This window comes from Chionomys nivalis, chromosome 17, assembly GCF_950005125.1.
Source record: "Chionomys nivalis chromosome 17, mChiNiv1.1, whole genome shotgun sequence".
Classification (NCBI taxonomy): Eukaryota; Metazoa; Chordata; class Mammalia; order Rodentia; family Cricetidae; genus Chionomys; species Chionomys nivalis.
In genome coordinates, this window is record NC_080102.1 from 48,352,639 (window position 1) to 48,379,150 (window position 26,512).

At 39.8% G+C, this 26,512-nt stretch overlaps 1 protein-coding gene across 2 annotated transcripts in view; it reads left to right on the plus strand.

Moving 5' to 3' along the window:
* Lrrk2 (leucine rich repeat kinase 2) overlaps positions 1 to 26,512 on the plus strand; it is a 133,177-nt gene that overhangs the window by 70,026 nt on the left and 36,639 nt on the right. For both annotated transcript variants that reach the window (XM_057791432.1, XM_057791434.1), the window contains exons 27-39: positions 1,353 to 1,539; positions 2,842 to 3,023; positions 4,532 to 4,761; positions 5,097 to 5,224; positions 6,747 to 6,965; positions 9,940 to 10,141; positions 11,293 to 11,381; positions 17,382 to 17,569; positions 18,383 to 18,537; positions 19,556 to 19,702; positions 22,173 to 22,364; positions 23,322 to 23,468; positions 25,029 to 25,129. In XM_057791432.1, the coding sequence (XP_057647415.1) occupies positions 1,353 to 1,539; positions 2,842 to 3,023; positions 4,532 to 4,761; positions 5,097 to 5,224; positions 6,747 to 6,965; positions 9,940 to 10,141; positions 11,293 to 11,381; positions 17,382 to 17,569; positions 18,383 to 18,537; positions 19,556 to 19,702; positions 22,173 to 22,364; positions 23,322 to 23,468; positions 25,029 to 25,129 (2,167 nt within the window). The remainder of the gene's footprint in view (positions 1 to 1,352; positions 1,540 to 2,841; positions 3,024 to 4,531; positions 4,762 to 5,096; positions 5,225 to 6,746; positions 6,966 to 9,939; positions 10,142 to 11,292; positions 11,382 to 17,381; positions 17,570 to 18,382; positions 18,538 to 19,555; positions 19,703 to 22,172; positions 22,365 to 23,321; positions 23,469 to 25,028; positions 25,130 to 26,512) is intronic.

The following is a 26,512-nucleotide window of genomic DNA, read 5'->3' on the forward strand; positions in this document are numbered from 1 at the left end:
TGTGTTTCTGAAAACATGGTGGCAAATCATTTACCAGGAAACAGAGATTATTTATTCTCAGAGAACTAACACTCTAATCCAGCTCCTGATTTTGTCATTCTCAGGCTCACGGCTCCAGCCTTGCTTCTGGTTTCACCAACACCATTTTCAGGCACACATCTCCTCCAGCCTATGTGCTTCTGTTTTAAATCTTCTTTGGTTTCACAAGTGGACACATAGTTGTCCAGCTAGAGTCACAACTGCACCCAAAGAGACATTGCTTTGGGAAAACGTAGCGACTCTTGCTGGTCTTGAATGCATTCCTGATTAGACTGATAAAAGTAATCTGCAACACAGCTTTCTTCCCCTAGTTTTCATGTGCTTTTCTGCCACAACCACAACAATACATAATACGTTTTTAAGAATATAAACAATTCTTTGTAGACCCAAACTCTAGTCAAGCAGATGTCAATGCTGTGTTAGCTGACGATTTAATACATTAAGTTTCTAATACAGCGAGTGGAAGGGATCAGTGTATGCTTAAAAGCCTGCTCTGCTTTCTTTCTGTCTTTATTCTCTCCACACACATGCACTCTTGAATATTAAGGTTTTTGGAGAACTTGAGAAGCACTGCTTGAGGAGGGCAAGCAGGTCACATGACAGGCTTATCCAGGCTTTGTCCTCTCTCATTGAGACTAGAGCATATCCACAGCTCTAGTGATGATCTCCAGAGCAGCCCTCGATAAACTGAAAGCCATCCATGTAGGGCTAGTGGGGGCTGCACAATCATGAACCCTGTAGAAGAGGCAGCATCTCAAAGATCGCTTGTATGTTTGTTTGCCATAATTTTTCATGCTCCATGAGAATTTATGAAACACTGTTTTGTTTTTCCCTCATTTTGAGAGAGATGCTCTATGGTCCAAAGGGAAACTGGACCTCAAATTTTCTTTCTTTAAAAAAAATTTTAATGAACATATGTAAGCTGTAAATATGGGGTACCACATGATGCTTTGATGTATGACTATCAAGGGTTAATATATATGTCTCTGCAAGCAGTTTTTTTTTTCTTTTTGGTGAAAGACCCCAAACATCCTTTTTTACAATCACAGTGCCACCGTATTTTTGTCACAATAGACAAAGTTACCCATTTTGCGTCTAATCATCCTTGTTCACTTCCGCCTCCACTCTAGAGGAAAATACCTTTTCTTCTAAGTGCTGTATGAACACACAAGCTCAAGTTCATGTTTATATGTAAGTGGCGTAGCTCTAAAAATTACGTCTAATTCTCATTCTGGTAAAATTCCCGGTGACGTTCCTCTGTGTCCTATGAAAATTCCCACTTTGCTTTCAATAGAACATCATGTCGTCCACAGCTTGCGGTCCTTGGACATGAGCCACAATAACATTGAGCATCTGCCGGGTCCTGCACGCTGGACATCTCTGAACTTAAGGGAACTCTTCTTTAGCCATAATCAGATCACCATCTTGGACCTGAGTGAAAAGCCACACGTGTGGTCAAGATTAGAGAAACTGCATCTCTCTCATAATAAACTGAAAGAGGTGAGAGGTCATCTTTGTTTTAAGACATCAGATACTCGGGAAGAGATTTCAGTTGGTGTTGCCACAACTACTTTCAAATCTGTTGGTATTTCTCGTTTTGGAAATGAGATGTGCTCCTCAGCTGTGCTAAGTGGGCGTAGTGAAAGCTCAGTTCCCAACAAACAAATCCCGAATCCTCTTGTTTTATATTTTAAAGAATTGTTACATATGAGTGTGCATATCTAATTTTGAATGTGTGGTGCTGTAAGAGCGCCACCGTCTGTGACCTCTGACCTTTCCCAGAGCCTGGCAGACTCTATGTCCTATCTTCACGGGATGACAACAGGCCTGTGTTTCCCCTCTTTCTTTCCTTCATGCTTAGATCTCTTCAGTCTTCCTCTGCAGCAGTCCTCACCTGAATGAGTCAGCATCGTTTTAATTACACATGGAAGAAAAATATTTTCCTGTCAAGTTCAAGCTGTTGACCAATTTAAAAGATACCAAAGGTCTGAAGATCTGATGTTCAGTATTGCTTGATATTTTTTAAAACCTATACTTTTTCTTTCAAATGAATGTTTTCTATTCTAAGTGTACTATAGTTAGCTTAAAACCTTGCTATAGTAGTCTTAGAATTATAATCCTTACCTAGCATACACAAGGCTCAATGCCTCCAACTGAAAAAAAATAATTAGAAAAGAAAATTAAAGTACTTTATTAGATTGGCACCTAAAGTGTAAGTATTTGGTATTTCTGGTTTACTCAAGACCATAGGCACTGTGAGAGAACGGAATGGAGCCACAAATAACAGTTTTGAATAAATATAAACAACTCATTTCTTTTTTCAAAATTGTATTCGATGAGGTTTATTGCTAAGAGAGATTTAGTTTTTAAAGCTATAAATAGGACCAGCTAGGTGGTTGAGTAGGTGGTAGCTGCCGTAACTGATAACCCGAGGTTCCTCCCGGGTCTCACGTGGTGAATGGAGGAAACCAGCTTCTGCAAGTTACACACAAACAGACGTTTATGTGTGCACACACATGCATACATATACTTGTATACACACACCCCAAATAAAATTTAAAATATGATAAAGTGGTAAATAACTCACATACCTGGGGTAAGTTCTTTATTTTTGCTTGTCTTTAAAGCATCAATCCTGTAAACTAAGAGCAAGATTAGGGCAGAATGATTAACTTTGTGTTAAGATTGTGCAAGGTGCCTGTGGGATCTAAGAGCCTTTCTTGTTCACTATTGTCTTGTGTCTTGGCCATCCACACTGATTCCCTCCTACCAACAGGTTTTATCCTTTTCTATTTCATTAAGATTCCTCCTGAAATCGGCTGTCTTGAAAACCTGACATCTCTTGATGTCAGTTACAACGTGGAACTGAGGTCCTTTCCGAATGAAATGGGGAAATTAAGCAAAATATGGGATCTTCCTTTGGATGGACTGCATCTGAATTTTGACTTTAAGCACATAGGATGCAAAGCGAAAGACATCATAAGGTCAGGCGACTTTATTCCCTGTGCTCTTTGTCAGATGTGTTTCACCTTTCCCCCTGAGATTTTGGTGACTGTCCAGATACACTTTAAGGGCAATGAATAGTACTATTTAACATGTGTGTTTCACGTGCTTTTCACTTAATGCATGAGTTTCTGTGCAGTCACTGCAAAGGTTTATGTAGTTCCTAGTATCCAGAGAATGGTGAGAGAAGGCGTTCTCTTCCTCATCACCCAGAGGTGGAAGTCAGGTGTCTTCTTGCATCATGCTCCACCCTTGGTCACTTATCAACCTTTACTCATGCTTCACTTGATTTGCTGAGGCAGGGTCTTTTCTGAGCCTGGATGGAGCCAGCTTTCCCTGGAGGTCTCCTGTCTTTGTCTTCCGGAGAGTCGGATTGCAGGCAGGCTGCTACAACTAGCTTGACTTTGGAGTGGGTACTGGGTTCCTGAACTCTGGTCCTCACGGACACTTATCCCCTGAGCATCTCCACAATCCCTGATGTTTCCTTTTGATCATATTATCGGGGGGACCATCCAGATGCCTGCTGTTGGCATAAATTAGTCAGTATTCCTTAAAGTTTTCTTACGGCATGGTTTGGTTTCTAATTTTAAAAATGGCCATAGATTTGAAGAGAGCAAGGAGGGATGCCAGGCAGAGTTTAGAAAAAGAAAGGGGGAAATTTTGTAAATACATTTTAAAAAAATTAAAAGTGTGACAATACATAGCATAGTTTCAAATGTATTTTTCTGTATCCATTTTATTTTCGAAACAACTTACATTTATAAAGCTTAAGCATGGTTTTTTTTTTTGAGCATCTAGCACTTCAAATTAGCTTCAATTAATTTTATATTGTTTAGATAGAATACCAATGTTAATATCATTTGATAGTGTAATAGCTTATATAGTTAAAATGAACAAATAAATACATATTATTCTTTTATCCATGACTAATGCAAATATATCCCTATATCATACATGCCATATATAAATATCTATTTTGTATTATATTTAAATATAGAAACACACACACACACACATATATATATATATATGTACATGCACATATAACATTGCCAAGATCGCCTCATTACCAAACTTTCATTAAAACAGGCTTTGATTCTATGCCATTGTAATCCTTAAAATTTATAATGGATAAGACTTTACTTGTACTGTTTAAACCATCTCCCATATAGACATTTGTACATGTATATATGTACACAGTGCATTTTAATAGGTATTGCAAATGGATTTTACCATTTTGGTTATTTCTAGTGTTGGGATAACGTCATTAGAATTGTCAATGCTGCCAAATATCGGTGGCTGCTCTGAAATCACTAATGGGATCTGTGTACTGGTAGCACACCAGAAGGCGTGCGTCTTCTTGGTTCCATGACCTTTACAGTTTTGCATGCTTGTGCCTTTGCATTCACTGTGGAGCAGCTTCGGCAGAGCCCAGTTCCAGCACGCTACTGGGCAGGCTGTTTCATTGCTTATGTCTTTTTAACACCAGGTTTCTCCAACAACGGCTGAAAAAGGCAGTGCCCTACAACCGAATGAAGCTTATGATTGTGGGAAATACTGGCAGCGGAAAGACCACGCTGCTGCAGCAGCTCATGAAAATGAAGAAGTCAGATCTTGGCATGCAGAGCGCCACAGTTGGCATAGACGTCAGAGATTGGCCTATCCAAATACGAGGCAAAAGGAAAAAGGACCTTGTTCTCAATGTGTGGGACTTTGCAGGTACTCTTGGCATTCTCTTAGTTTTTGTTTTGAGTAGAAATTTTAGAAGTGAATTTCCTGATCTAACAGAAAAGCAGCTGGTAGGTCATAAGCGATTATCCCAAGCACATTAGCTACAGAATTTGCCCAGAATGCACATTACTCAGAAAGAAATGCCAGCAGAGGTGTCTAAAGTAATTCCTTGGTTGCCAGCTAATAGACATTTTTAAAGCTGTGTGAATGTTGTCTGCTGATCACTTTCTTCTCAAATCCCAGTATGCCTACCCTTTATATAACTTTAATAGTGATTTGTGTCTATTATGTAGAAGACTAAAGTCTCGGAAATCTTTTTCCAGGTCGTGAGGAATTCTACAGCACGCACCCCCACTTCATGACCCAGCGAGCTCTGTACCTTGCTGTGTATGACCTCAGCAAGGGGCAGGCAGAGGTGGACGCCATGAAGCCCTGGCTCTTCAATATCAAGGTGATCTCTTCTAGTTACACGGAAGTGGAGCATGATCCCGCTCTCTGTTATATCTCCTGCTTCTGCTTTTTGTTTGCTTGCTTGCTTGTTTTGAGGCCTGGTTTCACTGTGTAGCCCTGGCTGGCCAGGAACTCTCTATGAAGGATCAGGGTGGCCTTGAAATCACAGAGATCTGCCTGCCTCTATTTTCTGAGTATTGGGAATTAAAGGTGTACACTCCCATGCCCAGCTATATTCTGTTATTTTTTTATTTCTGATGTGTATATAAGGTGATGTATTTTAAAGAACAGTTTCTCTACTTGTTTTGCATGTCTTTTCTTTCTTTTCATCTCTCTTCCGTTCCCCTCTCTTTTTTTCTTTTCTTTTTCTCTCCCCCTCTCTCATTCTCTCTCTCCTCTCTTTTTCTTCTCTTTCCTTTTTTTTTTTTGTTTCTAAGTTAGAAACCCTTAGATTTTGTGTAATGATACGGAAGTGAAGCATCCCGCAATGCTGCCTGTCACCAGCCTCTGAAATCCTTTCACACTGTAAAGTCTGAAAGCACAGACACACAGCTGATTTTGATCATACTCTGTTGCCTCAGTGAGGTCCTCAGGAAGTTTGCACTAGGACATCTGGACACAGAATTTGGTAGTTCATGGGTGTACCTGATAATTTGGATCTTTCTTAAGCATCTCTTTTCTTGCTAATATTATAGCAGCTTGGGCAAATAGTATAGTGGCAATAAAGTTTGTTTCTGTGGTTTTGGTCTTCCATTCTCCAAATTTAATGACTTTAAAGTCATTTTGTGCTGCTCTGGTGGAGCTTGGAGTTTACTGAACACTTCCTTTATTTAGAAACACAGCTTGCAAACAACCCGCTTTAAGCAAATGTTAAAATAAAAGGAAAATTACAGTAGCACAGTTATTTAAGAACTTGGAAAGTGGTAAGAATTGGACTCAAAAAGACATAATAATAACTTGAAAATCGTTATATGATTACCATTATTTTAAGTTTAAGGGAATATCTTTGTTGCCATTTGCTGCTGAAACAGTCTATCTAAGCCTGAGTGATTCACTAACGACAGATACTTCAGTCTGTTCTGGAGGGAGGGAAATCCAGGCCCTCCAGGCTGGCATCTGCAAGGCCATTTCTGGTGTGTCATTCCAAATGGTGAAAAGCAGAGGACAAGAACGCACAGGCCCAGTAGCAAAAGGAAGGGGACGTAAGTTATCCTTCCCTGGGTGTCCTTTACTGTATTGACAGAGGCAGTCGGTTTCTGGGCTCAGCGCTGTGACTTCAGCATCTCATAAAGCTCCTGTCTCAAAACGCTGCTGTGCCACAGGATTGTGTGTCAAGACCTGTCCTTTAGAGGACTCTGTGCACACACTAGCAGCAAGGAAAGACAGTCGCTGTCTTCCACTTCTGAAGCCCTTGGATCTGTCGTCGCTGAAGCACCGAGTTTCATACATAGTGGATTTCAGCAGAAAGGTAAACAGGAAGGATTTTTACATAAACAGGAAGTGTCTTGTCTCTGTTCCCTTAGGCCCGTGCCTCTTCTTCTCCCGTGATTCTGGTGGGCACACATTTGGACGTTTCTGATGAGAAGCAGCGCAAAGCCTGCATAAGCAAAATCACCAAAGAACTCCTAAACAAGCGAGGATTCCCCACCATCCGGGACTACCACTTCGTAAATGCCACCGAGGAGTCGGATGCGCTGGCAAAGCTTCGGAAAACCATCATAAATGAGAGCCTTAATTTCAAGGTGGGAGGGTGTGTGCCCCTGCAGGCAGCTAGACGGTTAAGGTTGGAGGGTGCGCCCCCTGCAGGCTGCTAGATAAATACCCCTTGTTCATTCTTTTATGGTACTGCCGCTTAGAAATGTCAGAAACCTTGAGGAGAGAGCGATTATCTGGAAATTGTAGGGTTTTTTCATAGCTCAGAACTATGAAAATACTTTCACTTTAAAATGACTTATTTATACCATACTTCATTCATAATTCATAGAAGTGGGGGGTGAAAATAGCTAGAGGACCCCGAGCAGAACTAGGAGAATCTTGCCGGGATCCTGAGAAAACCATCCAGAGGCCCGCTCTCCCAGCTTCCTCTCCAGGGTTCTATCCAGAAGCTAAATGTGGCAGTGCAGCCGGGTGCTCCCGTCCTCTGTGCCATCTGTTCTTCTAGCAACTTCCTTTGGGGGTCCCTATTTTACTTCCATCTTGATCGTCCGTGTGGTTCCTTCATAATTCTTTTCCTGGCGGTTTCCATTTTCTTAAAAAATTCCAATCTTTTTCTCTTAATGTTCTGAGATGTCAATACCACTAGTTGGTTGTCAGCGATCTTTAGATAATTATCTAATTCATAAAGCTAGGTTCCAACTTAAGAAGTGTGTTTTGAATTTTTTACACTCGCTTTGGTTATCCACTACATGAGTGGATAACCAGTACTCACAGGAAGGAATATGGTTGAAATTTCTGTAAAAAAAAAAAAAATGCTCTGGGTTCTTCCTTGTGGCGAACACAATGCTGAGTCTCCCTGTTTTGTTTCCGTGGAGACCCAGAATGTAACCAGGGCTTGGTTCAGCCTGGGTATCCCAGAGTAATTTCTTACACGGCCACATTGTGTTCTCAAAACTGCTCCACAGTGGACCGCTGAGTGATAAACCGTGTACAACTCCACAGTGGACCATCAGCTCGGCACAGGCTCTATTCCTCTCAGAAGACAGACGGGCCATCTGTGGATGGGTTTGTCTCCGTGGTACCCAGGGAGAGAAACTGTTCAAGGAACATTTAATAGTTACTAAGGAGTCTTCCTGATTTTGGTGGTATTTGTCTAAGAATGGCATCCTGCATTAGAAACTTTCCACATTGCTTTTTTTTTTCTTTCAACTCTCCTGTGGGACTAATAAGATTAGGGAGAGTGTGACTGCTTTAAACCACAAATATAAACCCTACTCACTGAATTCATCTGTTTATCCAGTTAGTTTACTCCTGTGCCTGTAATCGCACCTAAAGAGTTTCTTGGGATAGTTTATTAGTGTTTCCTTTTCCCATACATCAGGTATTTGAAGCACCATTTTGGAAGATGATTTTGCTTTGTAAAAGCCTGAGTTTAGCTGGAGCAAGTCTTTGAGAGAGTTGGGTCAGCAGTCCTTAATCCTACTTTAAGGCTGCTGCCAGTTATTACTGTCGATCAGTGAGACCAGATTCCTTTTTGTACTTATAAATGCATCCTTAAAACAACTCCATACAAAGAAGACAAACGTACCTCCCCAAATGGCCGAATAATTGAATAGGAATGCATATTGCTAATAGTGACCTCATTCTGCTGGTTTGAGAATGTACCAGCTTGCTTCGCTAGTTCTTTCAGATGGTGGGGAAGGAGAGCCTGCCACGCTGGGATACCTTCCTCTCTGAAGCTTGCATTGAATCTTCAAGGAGCAGCTTTGACTTGATTAAGAGTGCTCCCTGCATGCCTCGTTGATCTTCTTTGTGTCTTGACTCTTTCCAAACAGTTCCTTGTGCTGTTTTTCTTTCCTATCTCAACCTGGTAGTGATTCCATGAACAAGGTGAAAGGTGAAGGAAATAGAGGACAGAACCTCAGTCAATGTGGACCACATTCCTTTAAAGTCTTTCCAGTCCAATAGCATCCTCCTGCTGGCTGGGACCCGCCCTCAGCACTCTTGCCCTTTCTGGATCTGCTTCCTGTAAGACATTCATTTATTTCTGTTGCCTTCCTTGGCTTAGAACATCTTTGAACTTAAAGTTGTATGTTGTCCTAATGTGTAAATGCTGAAGAACATACAACGGTTAGTAGAATTAGTTTTCCAGGGCAATGCGTGCAGGAAAGCATGGAAGCAGTAGTTCTTAGTGCTGGAAACCAATCTCCGGGTGCAAGCAGAGAGGCGTGAGCCGCAGCTTTGTGTTTATGTATACTGGAAAGAAGCCTTAAGAATTTGTTAGAATTGGGTAGAACTAGTGAAGGCATCCTAAGAATCCAGACATGAGGAGAGGTTGCCCCCTAGTGGCCCTCAGGAGCATTTGGTTTGCTATCTTCAGAGCTGTATTTCTCTTTAAAATTAGATTTACCTGGGGGAAAAAGAAACTCTAAAGAAGAAAAGATGTCTGTCACAGAAACTACTATCTCAAGACCCTCGTTTGAAAATCTCACTCTGTCTCTCTGCCAGTGCTTCAGACAGCAGGCTTCCTTTCAGGTCGGGATCACTGGCATTTAGACAAATCTTATTTTCCAGAGTTTAAGGTTTCATGAAAAAACATAACTAGGGGAGGAGATTCCATGAGTCCAGCTCTAACTCTTGATATTACAGTCCAAAAGTCTCCAATACTTGTGGGTGTATTTTCACCTTATAAAGAAATATCCCAAAGCTCTTATGTCTTAACCCACCTGTGTACCGCACGCACCCTCAGTGCATTAGGAAATGAAACCACTCTCTTGGTTGTTTATTTGCCTTTGTTTTCAAAATGGATGTTTTGTGTTAATAGATAACTATTTTCATGCTGTTTTATTTGCAGCGTTTCCCCCCAAATTGACTCTATGTCCACAATTTCCGTACTGTAATTTCCTCATCTCTTCATCACCATTTAGATAGGCTTCACACCATGTTTCAGTTTCATTAAAAAACACATCCACCGTGTAAAAACTGTTATGGCTGAATTTCCCGTGCAACACATCTGTGACCTGAACAGATTTTTCTGCCTTGCCATCTGTAATTTCATAGATCCGAGATCAGCCTGTGGTTGGGCAGCTGATTCCAGATTGCTATGTAGAACTGGAGAAAATCATCCTGTCAGAGCGCAAGGCTGTGCCGGTGGAGTTTCCTGTCATTAACCGGAAGCGTCTCTTACAACTCGTGCGAGAACACCAGCTGCAGCTGGATGAGAACGAACTCCCACACGCCGTTCATTTCCTAAACGAGTCAGGTTTGTGTGATTGATCTGTGTTCTGGCTTTCAGTGCCAGGTCGTGATAGTTGGAAGAGATGTCTGAATCGTGTATATGATCTCTGTTCAAAATGAAAGACAATGCCATTAAAATTCTTAAACACGTTACTGGTGGATTTTATCTTTTGTAAGACCACCATATGTATGAACATTGAATCATGTATTATGTCCCAGGAAAGTATACTTTGAAGTGGACTAAGGACAAAGTATGAAATGATCCCCGAGCAGGAATGAAGATAGGTGGGTTTGGTGCTACAGTTTTGCTATTATGAGACACTGGACACTTGATGTAGACACATCATTTCCTAGTGGCAAGTTTTTGTGTGAAGATCATTTTTATATAAGAATTATTACTGCAGTGGTTCACTGGGTCACCTTAGACAGTAGAGGCTGGTGTGATATGAAGGGCTCTGTTGCTTAAACTGTGAGCTCACAGTTCAAATCTCAGCCCACTGCAGCCCCATGCCATGCTGGTCCCCTTCCTTGTTAGCTTGCAGAAGATGTCAGTTGATGTCTCGTCCTAGAATAAATAGCCAGGAAACTGTTTTGATCCTTTTATGAGTTTCTTTCTTCATGTTCCTTAAATCAGATATCCAGACATGTGTGTTGTTTTTAATTATATGGAAATTAAAACATGTCTTTGGACTATGCATGCAAAAGAGCAGTTTTAGACCTGTGGACTGGGACCCCTTTGGGGTCCCATACCAGATATCCTGCAATCAGGTGTTTACATTATAATCCATATTAATAGCAAAATTATAGTTATGAAGTAGCAGCAAAAATAATTTTATGGTTGGGGATCGCTACAACACGAGGAACTGTATTAAAGGCTCACAGAGTTAGAAAGGCTGAGAACCACTGATGTAGAAGATCCAAAAGAATATTGTGAATTTGCATTTATCAACATACACTTTCCAATGCTTGCTGGTTTTCCAAATATACTTATGCATATGAACAAGTCGTATAATTTGAAAATGCTTCCTTTACCCTCTTTTATCCCAGGGGTAGCGTGTGCAGGGGCTCCAGGGTCCTCCTCTGTGAAACTCTCAGTATAACTAGCTACACTGGAGTCTCTGGGCTTTGTATGATTCTGCATCCCACTTTTCACTGTTCCATGGATTTTCACTGCAGGAGTCCTTCTGCATTTTCAAGACCCTGCACTGCAGCTAAGCGACCTGTATTTTGTGGAACCCAAGTGGCTTTGTAAAGTCATGGCGCAGGTTGGTGTTTTATATTTGGGGGCATAGAGGTTGTGATTGAAGAACAGAGTAGCGGCATCCAGAGCATTTAGCATTTTAGTGTTTGTGTTCTGAGAAGGCTGGGACCAAGGTAATTATAGAAATACTTGATGGGGAAGATGGAGAAGAACTTCCTGGAATGGCCAGGCATCTTAAAGCTCACATTCTTGTCTTTGTTTCCCAGTTATGGGCAAATATCTAGACCTCAGTGACAAGTTTGGTTACTGACTTCATTGAATGAATAAAAGCTTTGTGAAAATCTTATGAGGAAACTGGGTTGGCCGAACTATGAAATCTATCTGGAAAGTATGCAGGAAAGCCAGGCATGATAGTTTATGCTGTAATTTCAGTGCTGGAAGACGGTGGCAGGAGGATCAACAGACACTTAAGGTCGTCCTCAGCTATTGTAGAGAGTTCTAGACAAGCCTAGGACACACACAGTCCTTTCTTCAACACAAAATAAAAAATATAAAGACCTTAGGAGAAACTTTTCTGATGTTCAAATATTTACACTTTTGAAAACTGTGTTGAAATTTTATTTTTCTATTCATTTTTCACATAGAAAATGATTTCTCCTCCTGACAACAGCACATTATCAATGAGTTTATATAGAGCAATTACAAAAGCCACCTGTAGTTTTTCCATGAAAAACCACTCAAGATAGCACACCAGTTCAGACTTTCCCAGCACAGTTGACACCATTCTTCTTTGAATTTAATTGTGGTGTGTCTTTTTTTTTTATAGAGTTGATAGTATAATTTTGTCTCCTCCTTTCTAAGTTATAGTTGTACCATCTCAGTTTTGACAAATAAAAATTTGTCTGGACATTTCTGTAGTGCTGAGGGATACAGGCTCACCATAGCTCAGGACACTGTGTTTCACTTATTCCTGGCTGAGAAGAACTCAGGGTGATGCCTCTAGCTCTCACATTCATTGGTAACCATTTTATTTATGAATTTATTTTACAGCTTTCCATGTGGCTCCCCAAGTCTCTAACATGATTATCCTTTTTCATATTGGAAATCTCTCTCTCAATTTTTCCATAATGCTAATGAAATTTCTTTAAGCAATCTGGAATAGTATTGCTCATATCTATTTAAAGGTAGAAAGGGGATTATTTTGAAGAGAGAACTCATTTGAGGGTAAATCCTGTAACCTGGCACTGAAGGGAACATTTCAACACCAGTGTAATTGGCATTTAATTGCATTTAATTGCAGTGTGTCTGTTCTAATAGTAGGTATTTTCAAATTGGTTTCCACATTTCTGCCCCAATGCCCTGGGTGGCATGCATTTGCTATGTATGAGCTGGTGATGGAGTCATTGGTGTCCTGTGCTTAGGGGAACATTATCTGGAGTCGGCATCACCTGAGTTGCAACTATTCTGCATATGAAGTTTCCTCTCCTTCCTGCTTTAAACCCTTATGTCGTCACTTAAATAAGGACAATTGTATTTCCTCGTGTGTTGCTTCCCTAATTTAATGTAAGTGAAAGGAAACAAAAGCTTTATACTTAGTAACGATTTGATCTGTCTGATAATTTTAGGTGTTCTCTTTTTGGATATGTAAAATTAACTTTGAAGACAATACAAAGGTACAAAGGTAGTTTTGGGGAGTGTGCCAAGTATGGAGTCAAATTAAAAATCATGTGTAGGTGAACACATTATTCAATGCATGCGCAGTCACCCTGTTGGTTTTGCTGTGTCAGTGGAACACCATGGCAGACAGGATCTCGATATACATAAGAGAAGGATAAAGTTGTCCCTGAGGTGGTAAGTTTCTGTGCGACTTAACATCATACGTGGATAATGTGATTAGAAGCAGGCATGTCTTACACAGCAGAGCAAGGAAGAGGTTTGTATCAGTTTTCCTTTTGATACAGTGAAAACACAAAGTAAAAACACACAATAAAACACCCCATGGGGGGGGGACAGTAAACAACACTCTCCCAACCCAAATCTAAACCCAAACCAAAGTAGGTTCCTGCTGTAATCACAGTGGAGTTCCCAGAAAGTCTATGGAGTAACTACTTGAAACTTCCTGGAAGTCCTTTTTATTACCCTAGGTATAATGTTACGATGCTAGTTTAAGTGAGTTTCAGGTCAGGGAGATATGTCTCATTCTGTAGTGCAGACTAGCCTAGAGAACTAGCTATACAGCTGAGGTTAGTTGTGTAGCCCTGCCTGGATTTGAACCCACAGCAATAGCTGTGTGTTAGCCTTCCAAGTGTTGGGATTGCAGGTGTGAGTCATTATTCTTGGCTCTGAAGTGAAAGTGGAATCAAGAATTGAAACAATTCAACGATTCCATGAAAGATTTAAAAGGTCAGGCAAATGATCATTTAAATTCCCTGCTCGCAGAAGCAACAAAGGTTGTCACTTTTGTTTGTATGGCTACATCGAAATAAAGGAATTGTGACCATAAATAACCAAGTAAAAATAAGAGCGGGTTTGTATGATACCAACCAGCAAAAGTAAATTGGGTTGCTGACCTCCACATGTCACCAAGACAGGAATGGTTTCATTTCATGGTGCAGAAAGTCTTAGGAACCCACATGTCATACTCTGCCCTGAGACCTTATGCCATGAAAATTAATAAAGAATGTTCAGCCCAGGTAGGATATCTTTGCAAAACTCATTTAACTATATGGTAAAGAGATTTGAAAGAAACATATAGGATTAATTGAGTGTGTCTTTAACAAGCTCTTATGGGGAATTATTCTTGACAGAATAGGTGGGAGATACAGATTTCTTGCTTGAAAAGGTCTATAATTTAAGCATATGAGTTAGTAGATAGAAGAAATCGTAGGCTCTTTAAAGGTGTTAAAACTAAAATATTATTTCAGATTTTATCACTCTATAAAGGGCCACTTTCAAACTTGGAAACTGAAAATGCTAAGTGTTCTTATTTCTACTGGTTTTTAATTATTTCTTTTACTTTTGAGATTATAATGCAATTATATAATTTCCCAATTCCATTTGGTCCCTCCAAACCCTTCTATATACCTCTCCTTGAGCTCTTTCAAATTCAGTCTCTATTTTTTATTATTGTTGCATGCATGTACCTCTCTCTCTCTCTCTGTGTGTGTGTGTGTGTGTGTGTATATATATATATCCTGCTCACCTGCTCAGTCTGTATGTTGTTAATTGTATGTATGTTTTCTTGTCTGCCCTCTTGTTATTGGAAAGCCAATTTATGTGCTCTTTACTGGGGAAGACTGTTTCACTCTCTCAGCATTCCTTAGGGGCCTGCAGTTCTCTGTGTAGGGTTGAAGTCTCCTGGGCTTTGCTTCATCCACTTCAGCACCTCTATTGGTGTCCTTGGGTAGTCACATTGGCGAGACTTTATGGGTATAGCTTCTGACATCCCTAGAAGACACAATCTCACTGTCAGATTCTTTGGCTCTTATAGTCTTCCTAGCCCATCTTCAGCCATGTTCCCTGAGACTTGGCTGTTGGAGTTTTTCTTTAGCAGTATCCATGGAGACTGGGCTTCCCAACTTTACATTTTCATTGGTGCGGTGGTCGGTAATGGTTTTCATCTGTGGCAAAGGGAAGTTTCCTCTTTTCACAGGGCTGAGGACTATACTTACCTGTGGGTATAAGGACAAATGTTTAGAATGTAGTTAGGGACTGTGCTGGCTTAGTGAGGTGGTGGTTGGAGGTTCTACTTCAAGAAATATGAGTTCACCAACCCAGAGTAGTCGGCTGGGTTTCCAGTACCAGGCAGTTTTCCTCTTGTTGAAGATATCGATTAGAGAGCTGTTGGCTACTGCCAAGGTGTATTGCTGCTTCTGCACCCTTTGAATCATGTGCCATGTCATTCATTGCTCTGGTTCGTTCATAGGCATCATAGCTAGGTAGGACTGTTGGTTGCTTCCCTCATTTGGGAGATCGCATGATGTGTCCAGGTGCCATGAAAGTTAGTCCTCAGAGAGGAGACATTCAGGTCAGTTCAAACTCAGAAGTCTCAGGGTTCTTCCTCTGAAGTACATAGTGTTTTCAGTAATAAGGACTTACCTTATACCTCTATGGTACAAGCAAGGGCAATAGCAATAAGTTATGGATCTGTGAGTCTCTTGGACACCTTGGTCAACAATTAAAAAGGGAGGGTTCTCGTGGCTTTCAAGTACTTTTTGAGTCTGTTTATCAGGATATTGGGCTCTTATTTTGCTATGTCTTTATTTTGGTGTTAGAGAGATACTGACTTTGTAGAAGGGATTTAGAAATGCTCTTTTTTTTCCCGTCTCTTTTCTCTCCTTATTTTGGGGGAATAACTTAAGAAGGATTGTCTGTGGATCTTTGGAAGTCTGGTAGAATTCTGCTGTGAATACATCTAGTCCTAGACATTTTTTTTTAAAGATGGAAGGCTTTTTATTACTATTTCAGTCTCCTCATAGGTCTGATTACACTGCTTAATTCTTTGTGGTGATTTGACTTAATTAGAAACTTACCCATTTCTTTTAGGTTTTCCAGGTTAGTGAAGTACAGGTTTTGAAACTGGAACTTTGTTATGCCACATCTTGGTGGATGGAGAGGCTGAAAGTCCAGGCTCAGAAAAAGATAGTTAGGAATTTCATGTAAATAGCTGGACTATAATAAATGTTCCAAATCAGTTTTTTAAAGTTGACAAACTCACAAAAATTTATTTAGTGTCTTACATGTTCCAGATGTCCTGTTTCTGAGATTATAGCAGTTTGTGCCCTCACAATGCTGACGTGAAAAGGAGGAAAAAGATAACTAATGCATAGGCATGTGAGCTACTAGAGGACACAGTGTTCTTTAAAGAGGGTGGTGGTATGCCTGGGTACAGCAGTTGTCAGGTCTCAACAACTCAGAGATAGTGACAGTTCCCAGCATTGGAAGAATTGTCTGAAACTGCCCTGAAGGACAAAGGGTAGGAGAAACCATAATCAACACACTTCCCTACCCAAGAGCCCAGCAGACACAGTCATTACATACAAGCTCAGGAGATGGATGGTACCTTTCTTGGTTTAGTAAATATCACACATATGAATCAGATGGAGGTGGAAGAAAAAGCCTGTGAGCCTGAGGGTTTACTGTCTAGCACCTCAATGAACACATAGCAAAAATAATGTTTGCCTCTACTTAGGAACCTTTTACACATCATAGAGGTATGGAGGATAATTACTCTTAAACATCTTTTAAAAAGAAATTTGTCTAAAGTCCATTAAATATGTAATTACGGCTAACACAGGGGGCTTAGTTTATGCTTCAAATGATCACACCTACTTCTTAAGCTTTATGTACAATATGTTCATTCTTCTAGCAACGTAAGACATAACCATCTTTAGTATCTCATTTCAGAGAAGGAAATCACCTGAAAACAAAACAAAAACGAAACACAAACAAGCAAAACACACACCCAAAAAACCAGCTACCTTTCCCAAGGTCCCACAGTAGTAACAGAGTCTGTGTTTGGACATAGGTTCTTCTGCTCCACTTTCATATTCTTAACTGGCGGGATGCTGTCTAATGCCCCAGATACGTTGGGGTCACCAGGGTGGCATATTAAAGGGTGGATTCAATTGCCTCTCTTCAGATTCATTGACTCATGCTTGACCAGTAGAATTTGTAACAGGGTGTGGTCACACTGCTTCTTTTCCATTGGTGTAAGCTGCCTCCTATCATGGAAACATCAATGTATACAGCAAAATTTTGGATTAATACCTAGAAGGTAATTTCTTGGAATGTAGAGGAATATGTTCATGATGAGACTGCAGAATGGGTGCTGGGGATTAGGACCAAGAAAATCCTGAAGAACTGGGTCCTCCTCCCCTAGTTTTCCAAGTGCTTCTAAACATCTGTTCCCCTGAGCTTCCATGCTATCAACCACACAGAGATTCGGTCTTGACTTGTTTTAGCTTCTCTCCTTATTTGCACCAAGCAAAAGGACACGTAATGATTTAGGTTTGGAAAGGTTTCAGGAAATGAGTCCTTGTAATTGTGAGTTCGACTCTTTCAGATTCTGACAGTGAAAGTGGAGGGCTGTCTGAAACATCCAAAGGGCATCATTTCACGGAGAGACGTAGAAAAATTCCTTTCAAAGAAAAAGCGATTCCCAAAAAACTACATGACACAGTACTTCAAACTGCTAGAAAAATTCCAGATTGCTTTGCCAACAGGAGAAGAGTATCTGCTGGTTCCAAGCAGGTAAGACAGACCATAAAAATTCAATAGAAATTGACCAGATTATATTATTTTTTGTTGCTGAAGTATTTTTTTTTCTGTAGTAGATACATTATTTTTGGTAAGCTTTTTGGCAATGCATAGCACATATTTTGAAAACCAGTGCAGTTGATTAACGTCTTAAAGAAACAGCACTCAAATTATTTAAGGAAGATTAACAGTGAAGCAGTGCATGTGCATGCACATCTTATTCATTTGCCAGTGAAAGAGTTAAGTTAGGGAAGGTTAAGGAAGACAGTGAGTTTCCAGCAAAGCTTAAAATAGCAGGCATCGTGGTGAAGGGCTGTTTTCTAGCCCTGTTTGAGAAAATTCTCATATGAAAGTAAGTGGAAATGCCCCAAAGTGCTGAGAGTGCAAATTATATTGATTAATGGATGCAGCCAATTCTAAATATAGACATACTTGTTTCTAGAACATGTGTTTTTTCAAGTTTCATATAATCTTAATATCTGCTTTTATGCTGATTGTATTAATTTATTAATACACATAGGATTGGTGAAAGTTTTTTTTTTGTTTGTTTGTTTGTTTTTTTTTTTGTGCATCTACTTCATTTGAACATGCATTCAGTGAGTAACCTCCAAATGATTGATGTGGAAGAGCATGTGACAAGAGAATATTATAAACCAATGCAATTTGTTTGGAGCAGTTATTTGCCTGAGTTTGAAGCAGTGAAAAGCTCAGGCCACCATGTTCAGAGCACCATGCTCAGAGCACCAGGCTCAGGACACCAGGCTCAGGGCACCAGGCTCAATTTCTGACAGTCTCTACTTTCTGCAGCTTATCTGACCACAGACCTGTGATAGAGCTTCCCCACTGTGAGAACTCTGAGATCATCATTCGGTTATATGAAATGCCATACTTTCCAATGGGGTTTTGGTCAAGATTGATTAATCGGTTACTTGAAATCTCACCTTTCATGCTTTCTGGAAGAGGTACGCATTTAACACAGTTTACTATGTAGACAAAGTAGAAAGAAATGTTGAAGTAATGTGGTACTTACCAGAGTTAACCTGTTTGGAAGGCAAGAGTGGTCAATACATGAACAAGAACCTACTTATACAGTTTTCTGGGAGGAAATGCCCCAGTTCTAGTATTAGATGCATTTCCATCAACTGTGAGGATTGTACTTCCCAAGACTTAACAAACAGGAAGCGATAGCTTTAAAAGGTGGAGTTTAGTGGGAGCCATTAGTTTAAGTGTACACACATGTACACACATTCACAGACACTTGCACACATTCACACACATACACACACCTATACACATACCTACACTACACATACACTCACACATATACACAAATGTGTACACATGTATACACACACATGAGCAAAGAAAAACCGATGTATGAAGAGGGGCTTTTTCTCAGCAAGTGTAACAGTTCTTGGCTTTCTGAGGGAGAGACTCTGACCCCAAGCGTTTCTGCGCATCGCCAGGGACTTGGACAAAGGGTAAAGCTATGTTTATATGGTAAGCTCTCATTTTAAAGTAAGAGGCATTGTAACATGATAAGAACTATCAGTGGGTTTCAGGCAAAAGATAACTGCAAGTGTTACTGGTTTCTGAAAAAAGTCGTGTTTCTTGGTATTAATGAATTTAAAAATAGCTAAAATGGACTTAAAAGTTTGATAATGGTGTTAATATAATTGATTTTTAGAACAATTATGAAAAGTTACTTGTGATTTTTATATTTTAACCATGTCAAACTTTTTATCAAGAACTTGCAATGTGTACTAGATAGTATACAAAGCATTTAACTTATGTGATTGAAATATTAAGGAAAAAATTAACATTCATTTGGAGAAGGACTCATACTTAAATAAATCAATGTTCATTTCACAACAAATATATATTACTATTACTTAAGGTATGACTGGTAGTTTATCCCATTTAGTTAATGAAGTAGTTAATAACTAATGGATGCATCTGAATCTATCTTTAAACTCTCAGAGAGAGCACTACGCCCAAACAGAACGTATTGGCGACAGGGCATCTACCTGAATTGGTCCCCAGAAGCATATTGTCTGGTGGGATCTGAAGTGTTAGACGGTCGCCCAGAGAGTTTCTTGAAAATTACAGTTCCTTCTTGTAGAAAAGGTAAGGAAGTTAACTCGGAAGCTTGGATTGTACCTGTAAACTAATCTAACCTTAAAGATAACATTTTTTTTTTTCTGGGGGGAAACAGGGTTCTTTCCTGGCTGGTGTGGAACTTACTATATAGACCTGGCTAACCTTGAACTCAAAGAGATCTGCCTATCTCTGCCTCTCCAGTTCTGGGACTGATGGTGTGAACCACTATACCTGGCTAATTTTTTGTTTTATGCATATTGGTGTTTTACCTGCATGTTTGGCTGTGTACCGCCTGCAAGCATGGTGCCTGCAGAGGCCATTCTGGAAGTGGAATTACAGATAGTCATGAGGTGGAAATGAAATCTAGGTCCTCTGGGAGAGCCCCCAGTGCTTTTTGTGGAAAAAATAATGGATTTCACCCTGACATTTTTACACGCATATGTATTTTTCTTCTCCCCTACTGCTCATCGGCTCTCTTCTGCCCATCACTGCCGATCCCCCCCCCCCAGTAGTTCTCCTATGTTTCACATCACATGTGCAGGTGTGTGTGTTTACTTAAACACATATGCATGTATGTGTGTATCTATCCTCTATGCATCTAGGTTCTACATATGAGAGAAATTATGGTTTTTTTTTGTTTTACCCCACTATATTGTTCTCTCTGATTTCTTCTTCCCTCCCATTGAACCTCTTCTCTCTCTTTCCCCATGTATGTATTTCTCCATAAAATATATTTGTATCTAAATCTAGGTTATGTATATGAAAGAAAACTAACAGTATTTGTCTTTCTGAATCTAGTTTATTTGACTTAGCATAATGATCTCCAATTCTCTTTTCCAGCAAATGAGATAATTTTATTTTTTCTTATGGCTGAATGAAACTCTAATGTATGTATGTGTGTGTGTTAAGAATATATGTTACCTTTCTCTATCCCTCTGATAATGGACATTTAGGTTGGCTCCTTATCTTAGCTAGTGTGTACAGTGCAACAGTAAACATGGTATGATGTGTGTGATGATAGTCTTTGTGGTGATACTTTGTTTGTGATCTAACAAATAAATCTTGCCTGAAGATCAGACTACAGAACTAACCACTAGTAAGCCATAGAGGTCAGGCAGTGGTAGCACACATCTTTAATCCCAGCACCTAGAGACAGAGGCAGATGGATCTCTGTGAGTTCAAGGCCACCTTGGGCTACACAAGATTAAATTTGTCTAAAAGAGAAACAAAGCTCACACTCACATGCCTTTTAATCCTAGCACTAGGGAGGTGGAGACAGGAATGATATGGCTGGGTGGAGAGAGGAATATAAGGTGGGAGGAGACAGGAGCTCAGAGCCATCTGAGGATGCAGTCTGAGGATTTGTAGGGACAGGCTCACCCCTTTAGTCTGAGCATTGGTAGAGGTAAGAACTCTACTGACTGGCCACTTTCGCTTCTCTGATCCTTCAGCTTTCACCCCATAATAGCTGCCTCCAAGTTTTTTATAAATAGCAACAATTAGAATTCAGGTTCCAGGGCTCAGATGCCTTCAGGCATTTATACAGCCACTGTGTGATATTTCTGTTTTTAGCATTTCTGTGGAACCTCCACACTGTTTTTCAAAGTGGCTGCACAAGTTTGCATTCTCAAACAATAAGGGACAAGGGTCCCTCCATCCCGATGTCTTGTCATCATCATTTTGTCATTTATTGTCTTGATGTCAGTCACCTCCCAAGGGAGATTTAATTATCATTTCTCTGATGGCTCAGGATGTTGAACAAGTTTTCAAACCACTATTAACTATTATTATTTCTTCTTCTGAGAACTGTGTACTCCATTTATTAACTTATTTATTGAATGGATGAAGGTATATTAATGATTAGTAGGTGGTCTCTTACCTTTGCTGATTATCTTCATTGAGGTGCAGAAGTGTTAAAATGTCATACAATCCTACTTGTCAATTCTTGATATCATTTTCTGTGCTATTAATATCCCTTTCAGAAAGGCCTTTCCAGTATCTGTATCTTGAAGCACTTTCCTTTTGTTTCCTCTAGCAGATTTGGGGTTTCAGACCTTACATTGGGGTCTTTGATATATTTTGAATTGAATTTTGTGCAGAGAACAATGTTTTTCTAGCTCTGTGAAGAATTAGGAATTTTAAGATTGATTGCAATACCATGGTAGATTGCTGTGAGTAGCCGTAGTTTTCATTATTAACATTGACGAGCAGGGGAGGTCCTTGCATATTCTAATGTCTTCCTCAGTTTCTTTTTAACTTTGTTAAGGTAGTATAAAGAGTAATGGTTTGCATTTGGCGTTTTCATGTACATGAATATGGCCCCATACTTGGTCATCTGCACTTCCATACCTCATTCCCTTCCCTTCTTGCTGGTCACTTCCTTCCTCCTCCTCCTCTTCAATTTTTTCCATAATGTTTGAAGGTTTTGTTATGGAAGTTTTTGCTCACTTATTCATGGTAAGAATTGTCCATGAGTTCTTAATTTTGAATTCTGTAGGTTGTATTCTCTTGGGCCAAGTTGTGGATCACATTGACTCACTCATGGAAGAATGGTTTCCTGGGCTGCTGGAGATTGACATTTGTGGGGAAGGAGAAACTCTTCTGAAGAAATGGGCATTGTACAGTTTTAACGATGGCGAAGATCATCAGAAGATCTTGCTTGATGAGTTAATGAAGAAAGCAGAAGAAGGTAGGTGTTGGCACAATTTTCCAATGTTTTTAAAGTGCCCTCACTATTTTTACATGACTTTAATATATAAGCATTATTCACATCCACAGGGTTGAGTTGAATGAATTGCTGCATTCAATTATAGTGACTGTTCAGAAAAGTAAAGTTCACCTAGTGTCAATAATAGCTTGTATTTTGTTTTCTCAAAAATGTTGATTTCCAGTTTAAATACTGGATGTTTGTGTTCGTAACTATATTTGGTATTTTTCTGTTGCTGATATAAAACACAATAATCAGGCAAATTATAGAAGAAAGAGTCTATTCTGGGCTTCAGATACAGAAGGTCTGGGTCCATAACGGCACAGACAACAAGCAGCAGTCACAACAGCTAAATCTGGAAACAGAGAGCTCACATCTCAAGTCACAAATAGGAAGTAGAGAGAGTTCACTTGGAATGGCATGTGGCTTTTGGAAACTCACATCCTGCCCTCAGCGACACGCTTCCTCCATTATGCTCACATTTCTAATATCCACCAAACTTCCACCATCAGGGGACCAGATATTCAAATGCCTGAGAGGCCCGGGGGACACCTTATTTAAATCACCAGGGTAATCTCATCTTTGAGGTGGGAATATTAAAGAAAACCCATGCATATGACAGAACTGTTAAAAAGATGGAAACAAAGCATTTGTAGGTAGCAGCATGCTTGCCATGCATTGACGTCATAAATGTGGCTTATTGGTCAGAGGCCATCTGTTCTAAGTCAGGTAGAAATTCTACCACAGAGTGAGTGAACCTAGGAATATGTGTTTAAAGTTCTAAGTGACTTGACATTAATATTTTAGGTGTTTATCAGAATTTTCTAGAAAACTCTATGGCTGGCAGAAAAATCTAAAGACGTGGTTATTTTTTTAAGCCAGGAGCACACATTTTGTATACCCTCACATTTTAAAAATAATTTTTTACATACTTCTTAGGAGACCTGCTAATCAATCCAGATCAACCAAGGCTCACTGTTCCCATATCTCAAATTGCTCCTGACTTGATTTTGGCTGACCTGCCTAGAAATATTATGTTGAACAACGATGAGCTGGAATTTGAAGAAGCACCAGAGTTTCTCTTAGGTAACTATCTTTGTTATATTTGAAACAAACAAACAACAACAACAAAAACACAAGTAGGATACAATTTTTCCTTCTTGATTTAGAAAACGTTCAGCTCTTGCAGTCATATCTCTATTTGTTTTATATATTTGATATAATAATTTTCACTTAGCATGATATACTTTAAAATTGTGTCATATCATGGATCTAGAATTTGCTTTGTATACTTGCCTGTAGACTAGTCAATGGGTTTGAGGCCTAGCAGGAAGCACGGTTATTTATGGAATTGCCCTTGAGCTTGCTCTGCTCTTGAGCAATGAGGTGGCAGAAGGGGGAACTTCAGTTGAAAGAGGTGAAATAGCCTTTCTTCACCCCAAGAAGGATAAGTAGAGAAAGAATACTCCGGCTCAGTCACTGAAATGAAGCACATAGGACAATATGGAGCTCTTACCAATAGTCATCAAATTTGGGGACTAAAAATCAGGAGCATTAAATTGGTAATATACTCAACTTCTGGTATTTTGTGATTGTTCTTTTTTGGGTGTGCTGAACAGTTTCCAGTTTTTAGCTGGGCCCATGAATCCAATTCAAAGGCTTTTAATTAGCTCTACAGGCCAGTCTGATGGAGACATTTTCTTAATTGAGGTTTATTCTTCCTAGATGACACTACTTCATGTCAAGTTGACAAAAAAAAAGCCAATCAGCAGAGCCAGTACAGGATATGCATTAATATGTATGGATAAAGTTATATTGTAAATATGGTTTTGATGTATTTCTGTAGACTTTTGTGAGTTAGAAGAGTTGGGTACATTTTGTCTCTGAAAGATTATCCTTCTGGAAAACCAGCATAAATGGGTAGATACTTCAGTGGTCTGGTTTGATATGAGGACTAGAGGAGAGTTTTTTCTTTCCTAGATACCATAAATACACAATAGCAGTCCTCAATGTTGTATTTTGCTGGACACCCATGGAGTATGACAGTTTAGACTTTACATTTCTATAACAGTGATTCTCAAACAGGAAAGGACTTTACAAAACCAGAAACCTCCACACCCACCTGAAATGTTGACATGTTTTTCAAGCATGTGTGTTTTTTTTTTCTCCCTCACCCTCTTAGGATTTTATTTTAAACTTCTGAGTGATATTGAAAACATCTCATTTTAATTTTATCGGATGTAAAGAAAGTGGACTAAAAATGAATTGGAGGCAAAAGTAGCAGCATGGTTTTCAGTGGGCTGTGATTGAGATTTATAAAAGCATATAGGATACTTTTTAGACACTGGCTTGTGGTTGTTGCGGAAAGTATGCAATCTGTATCCTCATATGAAGAGACAAAGTCTGAGGACTGGTGACATTGTAGATCATATAGGGAGGGAAGACAGGAAGGCTGAGAGCCAGATACATGGGTGAACTTGACTGTGACTTATTGACTAGAAGGAAGAGGAAGGATTCAAAGAGGTTGATTCTGTAAACAAGGGGGTCAGGTTTTTATGAATATGCAACAGGTACAATTTTGGCACATAGAACAGATTTGGTTTATCTACTTGAGAAGAATAATGTTTCCTATTTCCTTCTCAAAAGGTGATGGAAGTTTTGGATCTGTTTATCGAGCCGCCTACGAAGGGGAGGAAGTGGCTGTGAAGATTTTTAATAAACACACATCACTTAGGCTGTTAAGACAAGTAAGAAATCCCATGATGTTATTATATCAACTCATATAATATTTTCTTTTTTCCAGGAAATCCCTATTTTCATACATCTGTCAAAGGCTAAAACAAGGATCCTTAAAAGTTTGCATTCCCACTTCCTCCTTCTTTATAGAGCTAAAACATTTCTTTTTGTGCTAAATGACAAAGAAAAAACTCCTCTTAAGTTTGAGGTAAAACCAAAGGAAGACTCCCATTTTCCATTTCTCTTATTAGCCTTGGCATTTGAGATGTGCACCATGGGCCAGTCAGAAAACATGCTCCGGTACTGTCTGGAATGTAGAATTCTGAAAACCATCAGGGATATGTTTTGTCTCTTGTGCCCCACAGTAGTCAGACCCCCATCCACTTCTGCTAGCTTCTGCACCTGATGTCTAGCAAGTTCCTGATTTCATGCTCTAGTCTCCCCCCACCCCTTTTCCTGAGGCAGGATTTCTCTGTGGAGCCCTGACTGTAGATTCTGTAAAACAGTTTGACTTGGAACTCACAGAGAATGGCTTGCCTCTGCCTCCCTGGTGCTGGAATTAAACATGTGGGTCACCACTGCCTGGCCAGGCTGTATTTTTTTTTACAGAGTATTTTTCTTCATTTTCACTGAGATATTGATGTTAGTGAACATAGAATATACTAGTCACTAAAGGATGATATCAATGGTTAAAAATAAGAAACAGCATCCTTTGTGTTTCATAGAATTGTTTGCTCAGGTCACCATCTGACTCGGAGCCTTTACAGGCTGGGTACTGATGATGTCTACTTTCCAAGTTTAGGTTATGTGGGCAGGGGGTACTCAGAGAGCAGAGGCTGGAGTGACGCCCACAGTCAGGAAGGCTTTTCTCTGGAGGTGCTACACTTCCTTCTTCCCAGTTCACTCTGCAGTAGTTTTCCTTTTTAATTTGTTAGAAAGTTCTAGATACTTAGTTCTCTGTTCTGCATCTCTTCTAGCTCAGAATGTTTCTACAGCTGGTCTTCAGATAATTTCCTTCATCTCCAGCATTAGAAAATAAAGTTGACCTTGCCATGACATTGCCGATTCAGTCCAGTCAGTCTTTATAATTCCCTTCTACACTGGTTTCATTTTCTCAAGATGGTCTTTCTTAGTGTGATGGGCTAGTTCTAGCCTGGGCAGTTATATTCTGCAGGCATGGGGAAGTAGACACATGAAGTCTTGTGTCTCCAAACCGTCAAAAACCATGCCTACACAATAGCCCAGTGAGTTAAAAAGAACGGCTCTTGGCCTTAACTAAATCACTGCCCTTTCAATGACAAACACCTTTGCTCTGAGTAATGCTGTGAACATGTTGGTAGAGAGCTGTGTCACTGAGTCAATGTGCCAATAAAGGTTATATTGCTTAGACTAGT